We start from the raw sequence: 10,728 nt of genomic DNA on the forward strand, positions 1-10,728 counted from the left end.
TTCCTCTGGGTGATGTCTGTGAGGAGTGTGGTGTGTCCTCCCTGTGTCCGCGTGGGTTTCCTCCGGGTGACTGTCTGTGAGGAGTGTAGTGTGTTCTCCCTGTTTGCGTTTGCGTGGGTTTCCTCCTGGTGACTGTCTGTGAGGAGTGTAGTGAGTTATCCCTGTTTGCGTGGGTTTTCTCCGGGTGACTGTCTGTGAGGAGTGTGGTGTGTTCTCCCTGTGTCTGTGTGGGTTTCCTCCTGGTGACTGTCTGTGAGGAGTGTGGTGTGTTCTCCCCGTTTCTGCGTGGGTTTCCTCCGGGTGACTGTCTGTGAGGAGTGTGGTGTGTTCTCCCCGTTTCTGCGTGGGTTTCCTCCGGGTGACTGTCTGTGAGGAGTGTGGTGTGTTCTCCCCGTTTCTGCGTGGGTTTCCTCCGGGTGACTGTCTGTGAGGAGTGTGGTGTGTTCTCCACGTGTCTGCGTGGGTTACCTCCGGGTGCTTTGGTTTCCTCCCACAGTCCAAAAACACACATTGGTAGGTGGATTGTCGACTCAAATGTGTCCGTAGGTGTGAGTGTATTAGTAAACGTGTGAGTGTGTGTCACCCTGTGAAGGACTGGCGCCCCCTCCAGGGTGTGTTCCTGCCTTTCACCTAGTGATTCCAGGTAGGCTCCGGACCCACCGCGACCCTGAAGTGAATAGGTAGTTTCAGACAATGAAATAATTATATATTGTAGCCATTCACACATGGTCCTTTATTGTCTTGTTCATGTTTTTTCCGCTAATGTTTACATTCAGCAAATAAAGAGTAACCAAGCTTTTAAATGTCTCATTAGCGAGTATAGAATAGTGTTTACACTTTCATATTTTTTGTTTAAACAATTTCTGTAAAGCACATAGATCTGTATTTATGTATGAAAGGTGTTATACAAACAAAGATTATTATATTATAATAATTAATATAATCAACAGAAATAAATTTTTATTTATTTATTGATTAATAACAGATTTATTTTTAATATAATCAAGAGTTTAATTTGATCAGGGATGCCCAAACTTATATATATAAACACTAATGTACCTAAAGATTTTTCAATTATTTCTGTTATGCTGTTTTGATTCATATAATGTTAGCTGTATAAAGTTCAGTTTAAGACATCTGTCCTCATGGAAAGTCTGCTGACTAACCCCTCCCTAATCTTGAAGGATCCAATTGAGAGGGAGGAATTAAACTCTAACCCAGCCTCCTCTGCTTCATTCAGCTGTGGAGGAGGAGTGGTGACATGCTTCACCTCCCACTGCTGCTGGAGGAGCCTGGCTTTAGAAATTCCTACACCTCCAGAAGTGAGTGTGTTCATTCACTTCCCGCCACTCCAGGAAGGAGAGTCTCTTCCACTCCTCTGTACTTTCCTTCTGCCTTTTGTCCAGCACCTGGGCACTGCCATGACTGGCCATCAGTGGGGATATGGGGAGGACGATGGTAAGCAGTGTCCAGTTGTTTTAGACTCTTATAGACATCCATATGAGCTGGTGCCTGAGCTCTTAAATGTGAGTGAGTTTATTTGAGGTGGCCCAGGTTGGACTCATTCATTTGAGAAACTTCAGGGCAGTGTTGTAGTTCTTAAATGACTCTCAGGTTAATGAGAGATTAGAGAGTCCTTACAGGAATAACTACAGCCTGAACAGGGTTTGTCTTTGAGCCAGGTTGAACCTGAGAAGGCAAAGGCAAGGTTGCTACATTAGTCTCAGATGAGCAGCACCTGAACCCACTGCTCCACTGGCCTTTGGTGCTGGGTTCTTTAAAAGAGTATTTGTTGAGCAGTGTTTCCAGGTCCCTGCTCCAGCATGTCTGTTCTGCAGGGCTCCTGATTCACTGCTGAGCGGACTCAGTTGTGTTGAGGTTAAGGCAGAGAAAACACTAAAGTGTGCAATGAATGAGATTATGAAATTGCAAAGAGAGTTTAATTAATCCTCTTTACTTACATTGTGGTGCTGTGTGAAATGTTGCTCAGAGTTTGATGTGTAGTGAACTGACCAGTCAAAAAGTCTTTTAAACAAAATGTATTGAAAGCTGGCAATTTTCTAAATGTTTCTTTGTACACACACGCACACACACACACAAATCCTTGTTTCTACACTTATTGTCTATTTTATCATCTCCACCGTCCATAGTTTCACTTTATAGTTCTACTATTAGACCATATTAGTCCATTACAGGTCTGCGTTGTGGTGGTACGAGTGGATTAGACACAGCAGTGCTGCAGGAGTTTTTAAACCACTCAGTGTCACTTCTAGACAAAGGATAGTCCAACCTGTGTTAAAAAAAATAATACCTACCTAGTGCAATTGTGAACTACAAAGTGCTTGTGGACGGTGAGTGTAGAAACATGGTGGTGGTAGTAATGTTATGGCTGATTGTTGTAGGTTTTAATCCGAATAGGGGACTTTATTGGTGCTGTTTGTTCGCACACACAAAGGAGTTACACAGTAGCTCACAGGGCACAGTATCAGACCTTCAGAGTGACTGTGGTTTAAAGGGTTAACTATTACAATACTAACTATACAATAAGGTATTACTTTCTTCTGACTTGCTACTAGGCCTGCCATAATCTTTACATTATTGCAGGTATTAAAGCTAATAAACTTCTAACTTGTGATGTAGAAGCTGTAGAGGGCAGCAGTGAGTAGTGTTTGTTTATTTGAGCTAGAGCAGTGTATGTGTGTCTAATGTGGTCAGCTGAGTCTTGTATTTAAATACTTGAGAAACAAAGTGCCATGTTTGCAGTTAACAATGGATCGTCGGCTACAATTTCATAACTGATATCCATTGACATGTTTAGACAAACACGTTTTCCTACTATCTCTGCAGGTCCTTCTGCATGGTACAAAGAGTACCCTATCGCTGAGGGCCCCCGCCAGTCCCCCATTAACATCGTTCCCGAAGAAGCGCAGTTTGACAGCAAGCTGCCGCCAATCTCTCTTAACTACGACAACTGCACCTCCATCAACATCTCCAACAACGGCCACTCAGTGGTGGTGGAGTTTGACGACGCGGATGACAGATCAGGTTGGTGGGATGAGGGCATGTGTTCTGTTCAGGAAACATTATGGCGTTTAATAGAGTGTTGAGCAGAGCCAGAGGATTGCCCCAGCTCTGTATGTGAGAGCTGGTTATTTTTAGCCTTGAGTCAAGGTGAGATGGTTTTAATGGTAGTGAAGATAACATCTCATAACTCACCACAGGCACTGACTCCCCGGAACACTAGGGAAATGACTGGTTGAATGAATGACATTCGTTGGGGTTAAATGTAGTATTGCTTCTGCACTAGACCCATGGATTTTTACATAGAACTGATTTTCATATGGACAAACAAAAGAGGTAATGCTTGCGGTAGTTTGACTGGATTTTACTATAAACAAACACAGTTCTTTTGTTTTTAGAGGAACTGTCAGTGCAGTTTCCATGTCAGCATCCTCTTACACCCTGCTTTAATTTTAATAATCTGATAATAAAGAGGGCATCATATGGTGTACATTAAATAATGTAGTTTAAATTGAAGGTGGAGGTAAAGGTTAAATGTTTCTTGTTAAAGACGTACTTTAGTCAAAATTAACAGTGTTACTGCAGTAGTAAATACTCCTATTCTGATGTGTACTGAAGGTGAACGGATCCTTTAACAAACTGCTTTAAGGTAGACTTCTGGACTTGTTTAATCTTGCTGTATGAAGACTGAACCTCTACTTTCTGGGTTTATTATTATTATTATTATTATTATTATTATTATTATTTATAAACATGAGTTAAGAGTAATATTAGTCATAGCTTGAATGTATTTACTAGCGTACAGATCAGTAGCTAGGTTAGCTGTCAGGACTAGCTGATGCTCCAGGGATTCCCAGTGATTGTATAATGTATTTGTTTGATGCATGCTTTGAAACTGCAGAGTTTGGAGGATATAATACTGAACATCAGACGTGTTGTCCTTTTAAATATATATACAATACAATTAAATTAATGCTTTAATAAATAAATATATATATATATATATATATATATATATATATATATATATATATATATATATATATATTAGTATTAATTGAATTGTATTGTCATTCCAGTGTGAACCAGATAACATTTTATAACCGTTTTCTCTTAAATAGAATTACAGATAGATGCAGTGCACGCTTCATCAGTGCAGTAAATGATGCCTTCCCTGTGGTTGAAACATAAGAGTACTTCCTCTTGCCAGCAGGTTTTTTTTTTATTCAGATTACTGGGCAGTCGGCACTGGCCGCCAAAATAATACATCTTTTAAAATGGACTAAGTGAATAAATTAAGATTTGAGTGCTTGTCTGTTTTGAGAGGGTAATTATCTGCAGTAAATATTCGATTTTATTTAAAAAAAAAAAAAAAAAAAAAAAAAAAGCGCACAACACACACAACACAATGCCACTGCCACATCATGATTTTAGCTGACGCAATGTAATTTCACTTCTGCCAGCGTCTGACCACATGTCTCTGGTGTAATTATTGCGCTGAGTTTTTTGCATGTGTCAGTATTTCAGGTAAAGTTATAATTCTGGTTATGTAACAAATAGCAATAAGGAAGGAAAGCACACACACACACACTTCCATACCAGAGGTGAAACTTTATAAGGAGAGACTGGACAGAGAAGTGGACACAAGACCTTTTAGACCTTATTATTTTGCTTAATTCTCAGCTAGTCAGCAGAATGTTGTCTAAAATGACCAATTGTCACATTTACGTAGTCTTTAATTTGGTCAAAAATGTGTATACTTCCTCAGCCAACGTTTCTTCTGATATTAAAAGTGTCAGTTGGTGGTTGTAGTTTGTAAAACCTATCCTCTGACTACATGTTGGACAATTAGTTTTGACTCCAAACCCACTCCAGCTCATCCCACACTGTAGGCACGCGGGCAGCATTTAGTGCTTTACATGTTATAAATATAAACAGGGAGACCCTCAATCCCAGTAGCTTTCCATTTCTGACCTGGTGAGTTACACTATAGGTTGTACATTAGACATGCAGGAGCCCTGCATCCTTATCTGCTGAGCTCTGAGTATCTAATCGCCATCTGATCTTCCCTTCTGTCGTGACAGTGATCCAGGGGGGCCCCTTGGAAGGCGCGTATCGACTCAAACAATTCCATTTTCACTGGGGAGGGAAAGGCTGCCACGGCTCTGAACACACAGTCAGTGGGAAAACCTACGCATCGGAGGTGAGAGCACAGACAGGAGCTAAAAACAGCCTCGGTGCTTGAGGGGGCAGTGTGACTGAGTGCTGTTTGTATTGTGATCATGTTGCATCATGATGAGTATGGGTAGTTTTCCTAGAGAACTGAACAACTTCATGAATCATCAAGAAAAGCCCAGTCAGTTCATCTGTGGGGAGCTCAAACTCCGCTAGTACAATGATTCATTTGTTTTTATTTATTTATTTGTGGTTCCTTTATTATTTAACTGTTCGTAACTACCTCTACATGCAGATAAATAAGCCCAATATTATAGAGAGAGCTGATAAAACAGGAGTCATGAAACTCTCCTGTCATCAACAGGATCTGAAATCACAACCTACACCAGCTGACAGATTTTGCTATTTTGCGAGCCTTTTCTAAACCCTCTTCCTCTGTTCCTTCAGCTACATCTCGTACACTGGAACGCTGCTCGTTACAGTTCGTTTGGAGAGGCCGTTGCTGCTCCTGATGGTTTGGCTGTGTTGGGCATCTTTCTGGAGGTTGGAGCCCCTCTTCTCTTTTCTCACGTCCATAATAAAATTTACTCAACTTCAGTGATTTACTGCTTGTGTGAGATTCATAACATTTTGTTCCATCAATGGCCATGTCCTTCATGTCCTTTATGCCACATGACGATGACTTGTTGTTGTACTGTGGTTATTCAGACAGGAGATGAACACAGAGGTCTACATACGATAACAGATGCCCTGTATATGGTTAAATTCAAGGTAATTTTTATGTACTTAACGTGACCATTTTAAACGTCCTGAAAAACAACACTTTGACCTTGATGATTACTATATCATATATATAACACAAACAATGTATGTGTGTGTATGTATTTATTTTTACTTTTTTAAGGGAACTGTTGCCGATTTCAGAGACTTTAACCCCAAGTGCCTCTTGCCCCGTAATCTGAACTACTGGACCTACCCCGGGTCACTGACCACTCCCCCCCTGTATGAAAGTGTCACGTGGATCGTTCTGGCTGAACCTATTGTAGTCTCAGAGAAACAGGTGGGTTTTTGACTCCACACACCTGCAGGCCTTTATTCATTTACACCTGAGTACAGCAATTTTACACACAACTGTGGTAAGAAAATGGTATTGATGTGAATTTCCACTGGTTATCAGATATCATGGTGTGTGTGTGTGTGTGTGTTATTTAGTCACTTTTAGAAATGATTGAACAAATCTTTATCACAGTAAATCTACTTTGTGTTAATGTAAGAGACACTACAGTCTTGTGCTCTCCTTTGTGTGTAGATTCTTTATCACCTCTCTGTTGTGCAATTTTTGTTTCATGTATTTGTGGCCAGGTTTCACGTTCTCTGAGCTAGTATCATGTCGTCACCTCTGACTCAGTCACATTGTCTTCTTTCAGGAAAGGGTTGTTTTACTTAAGGTTGGATGATTATGATCTGATTAAGATTTTTATTAAATACAGTCATCATGCTTTGTGTTCATATTTTACAAGTATTGCCGTAATATTCAGTGTTAAATTTGACCTGAAAACAAGTGTCACACTTTTTAAACCTCTTACCCAATCAGGATTTTTTTTATTTATTTATTTATATATAAATATTCTCTGTAGTATCCAGGCAAAAAGGCCAAGCAACATTAGTCAGTTCCTCTGGAGCTAACCAGGAAGTGTTAGTGATTAAGCACTAAAATGGTTATGAATTCTCTAGAGAAACCTCTAGAATTGGCAGAAAGTTTCCGTGTGATTCACTGTTGGCGCATCTGGAAACCGACCTCTGTAAATACATTTTGTTGTCGTTTTTCTTGTTTATGGAAATTTCCAGCGACTACCAAGACGTGGAGGCTGTACTCAGACAATGGATAATGGGTTTATATTCATGCATTTGGCTCTGTTTAGTGTTCCTGGTATTAATGCGACGTTGAAGTCATTGTTTGAGCAGATTTCATGAGTCTGCTCTTCTAGTTAGTGTTTTAACAATGTAATTTATTTATATATTTAGTGTGTGTGTTCCCAAGGGTTACTATTCTTGAGTGCTACAACCACCATTCATTTTAGCAAACTTTTCTTAAAGGCCAATAGGAGTGCTCCAGTAAACACCTTTTATAACCTCACATTAAAGTTAAATATTGTTCTGCTCCTGTAACCTTTGTGAAAATCCGAGGTTTTGTTTCAAAATCAATGTAGTGACATTATTCTCTGATTTTAAATGCCACACTAGTTTTAAACTGACCCAGTGGTGTAAGAGGAACTGGTCTATATTCATCTGTTTTGATGATCGATGAGTGTCCCATCTCCATGCTATGCATGTTTTCAGTATAGATCTAGTGTGTGTCTGTAGCCTAAGCCCTGTTCCTGGGTCCCTGTGTTTCCAGACTGCGTCTCAAATCCTTTAACCTTTACAGATTAGCATGAGTGATGTGCACTGGCTTTACTCTCATACTTGTGAAAACCTGTGGAGATGCTCGGCAGGCAGTAAAGATCTGTGTTACGTAAGAGTATTAGGGATGGCATTTTACTGAGCTCGCCTCCTATGGCCAGAGGATACAGAGCAGTTTGGGACACTTTAACCAAACACAGCAACTTGTTAAAGAGCAGAGCATCCTCCTAATAGTGCTCTTAGTCTATATGTTTGTAGATACCTCTTGTGATGAGTGATGTCAGTCTTTTATATTGACTTTTGGAGTCTAATCTAGTGGGCTGTATTACTCTACAACTTATAAATTTAATAGTATCAACTTTTTAATGTCAGTTTAAAAAAAGAAGAGGGAGAGATTTTTTCCAAACTGTTAATTCCTTGCCTTTTCTGATGCTTTTCTTGTTCTCTGGGTGCTATCTTTCACCTGGCTGTAGATGGGGAAGTTCAGGATGCTTCTTTTTAATGGAGAAGAGGAAGAAGAGCGGAAACGGATGGAGAACAACTTCCGCCCTCCTCAGCCGCTGAAGGGCAGGGCTGTCCGAGCCTCCTTTAAGTAAATTTAGCCTGAGTCCGTTCACTGGTGAGACATGGGTCTAGAATCAACTGTCAACAAATGGGACCTCTGTAATTTAGACGTTTTTGGACAAAACTCTGAAAAAGAACATCTCTACTTCAATAAGCACTGTGATATTTATTAGAAGATATTTATGAGAAGGTGATTGCTGTGCATGAATAGTTATGTTGGGCCACTCGGGTTGAGGATACTCTCGTCACTTGCCGAGCCAAGACAATGTTCGCATACCCTAATGTTTCTGTTGAATGTAGGTGACTTGTGATAATGTAGGGTCTCAAATGTTTGGAGAATGTTTTGCTTTGTTGGAGTGACTGTCTCCATGATCATCCCCCTCTGAGTCATTTGCTAAAGGGTGTTGAGTAATGACACCAGTGCTTTGTGTGATTTGACAGTGACACTGAGCTCTGGCAGATTCCCTCTAATCCATCTTGATCAGGCTTTAACTGAGGGATCCACCCTTAGATGCTTCAGAACCCTCAAACCTGACACTGGGACTGGAATAGCTCCAGCTACTGACTTGAATTATAGGGACAGTAGTCGGAGCCCTGCAGTTTGAGCTTGGACCTGAGATTTACACTGAGCTCAGAAAGGTCAGGTTCTGCCCCCTGCACTCAGCCTTTTATTAATCTGTCCCTGGAGTTATTCACACTGCTCCTTTGCAGGCTCACACTTCTTAGAAGTACAGGGCACCAGATTTAAATGCACAGAAGCAGGATCGAGTTTCACAGGAATGTCTTGACTAATCGAGTTAATGTTGTCATTTGGAGTTGTGTGAAGACACAGTTGCTCTTCGTTGCTTGCACTGTTTATAGGTGAGCTGTTGGTGGTTGTGAAATGGTTAAACCTCTCCAGATACACTGCAATTAATGTGAAATGGTCCCTTTTTAAGTGGCTTTTAGATTTGCAGGCATTTAAAGGAACGTTTTTAACTGTTAAGGCAGATTTGAGAGATTTTGGTCCACATTTCTAAAGTATATCTTCAAATAAACTACAGCTTTGGGCCACCAGGTAACACTAGATATATTTTATATTGTGTTTATATATATACTGTCTGCTAAAATGGCAAAAGTTTGAGCACCCCTTGTAAAATTGCATGTTGGTTTTCTCATTAACATGTTTCTAGATCCCTTTATGGCATTCTTCTGCCAATAATATTGCACTATGTACAAAGAAAAGTGTCTTCTGTATTTAACCCGTCCATGGCAGTGAACACCCCTCCACCCACACACACGTTAGTGCACAAAAGGCAGTGAACATGCACACATCCAGAGCAGCAGACAGCCATCCCCAGCACTTTTGGGAGCAGTTTTGGGTTAGTTCCCTTAATCAAGGCCACCTCAGCCGTGGATTGAGGAAGAAGGACGGTGATGTTCCTTCAATCCTCCAACACCCACCACAATTTTCCTGCCAGTCGTGGGGAACAAATCGGTGACCTTACGGCACCAAGTCCACTTCTATAACCCTAGGCCACTGCTGCCACAGCTGCCCTTAAATTGTTCATCTGACTTTAACACATTGCACAAAATGTTAATTCACATGGTACATTAGTTGTATTTATTCCTATTGTTAAGTTAAACAAATAATGTTATGCATTTTGAACGGGGTGCCCAAGCTTTTGTAAACACAGGCATTATTTCAGTTTTATCCATTATAGGTTTATCACAAATATACAGTTCTGTTTATATATTGTAGCAGTTAGGAAAATGTATGCAATGTGTTTTATTAAACATAAAATATTTAACAGTAGAATTGACATAAATAACAAGCACAATAACAATGTTTTTTATAAAAGTTATTGAAATGTTTACATAAGAATACAGGTGTAGTTTCTGCGCGCTACTCACTGAAGGATTTGTTCAGTTGAATCTGCAGCCACTGAATTGGTTTAATGAAGGTTTCGTTAGATTAAAAGGTGTTGGATGGTAACTGTAAATAAAGAGATTTAGATTTGGCTAAAAAATAAACACCCTTTCATGCAATAATTACAATGCACGGTTTGTTTAGTTCTATTTGTTAGAATTGTTTCGTCCACAAATGCAGTTGCATGCTCTTTTACACACAATTACACTTGATTGTTTGTTTGTATATTTTTATAATTAGAACAAGGCTTACTCCATTGTTAAACACATATTTTTTAGATGCTGAGGTGTATGCACAGTGCTGGGTGTTTTCATTTACGGAATTGCAGCTTAAACAATTTAACTGTGTGGCAACACAATATAAGACTACTTTTAAATAATGGATGCATTTGTGCATGTAATATATTAATTATTTTTATATAACATGTAAGAAGAATGTTAATTCAATTAAAATTGCATTAAAATAACTAATTGTCTATTTTTAAATGACTGTCTTTGTTGAGGTAATGTTTATTTGAAGTTAATAATATTCATTCATTATCTGTAACCCTTATCCAGTTCAGGGTCGTGGTGGGTCCAGAGCCTACCTGGAATCATTGGGCGCAAGGCGGGAATACACCCTGGAGGGGGCGCCAGTCTTTCACAGGGCAACACACA

At 39.9% G+C, this 10,728-nt stretch overlaps 1 protein-coding gene across 1 annotated transcript; it reads left to right on the forward strand.

The window, feature by feature from the left end:
- Positions 1 to 1,273: 1,273 nt before the first annotated feature.
- Positions 1,274 to 10,462, forward strand: LOC136678705 (carbonic anhydrase 7-like). The gene is made up of 7 exons (XM_066656809.1): positions 1,274 to 1,458; positions 2,848 to 3,045; positions 5,106 to 5,224; positions 5,644 to 5,739; positions 5,905 to 5,967; positions 6,101 to 6,256; positions 8,073 to 10,462. Exons 1-7 carry the CDS (start codon positions 1,422 to 1,424, stop codon positions 8,193 to 8,195), a joined length of 792 nt encoding a protein of 263 aa, XP_066512906.1. The 5' UTR covers positions 1,274 to 1,421; the 3' UTR covers positions 8,196 to 10,462.
- Positions 10,463 to 10,728: the final 266 nt, after the last annotated feature.

This window comes from Hoplias malabaricus, chromosome Y, assembly GCF_029633855.1.
Source record: "Hoplias malabaricus isolate fHopMal1 chromosome Y, fHopMal1.hap1, whole genome shotgun sequence".
NCBI lineage: Eukaryota > Metazoa > Chordata > Actinopteri > Characiformes > Erythrinidae > Hoplias > Hoplias malabaricus.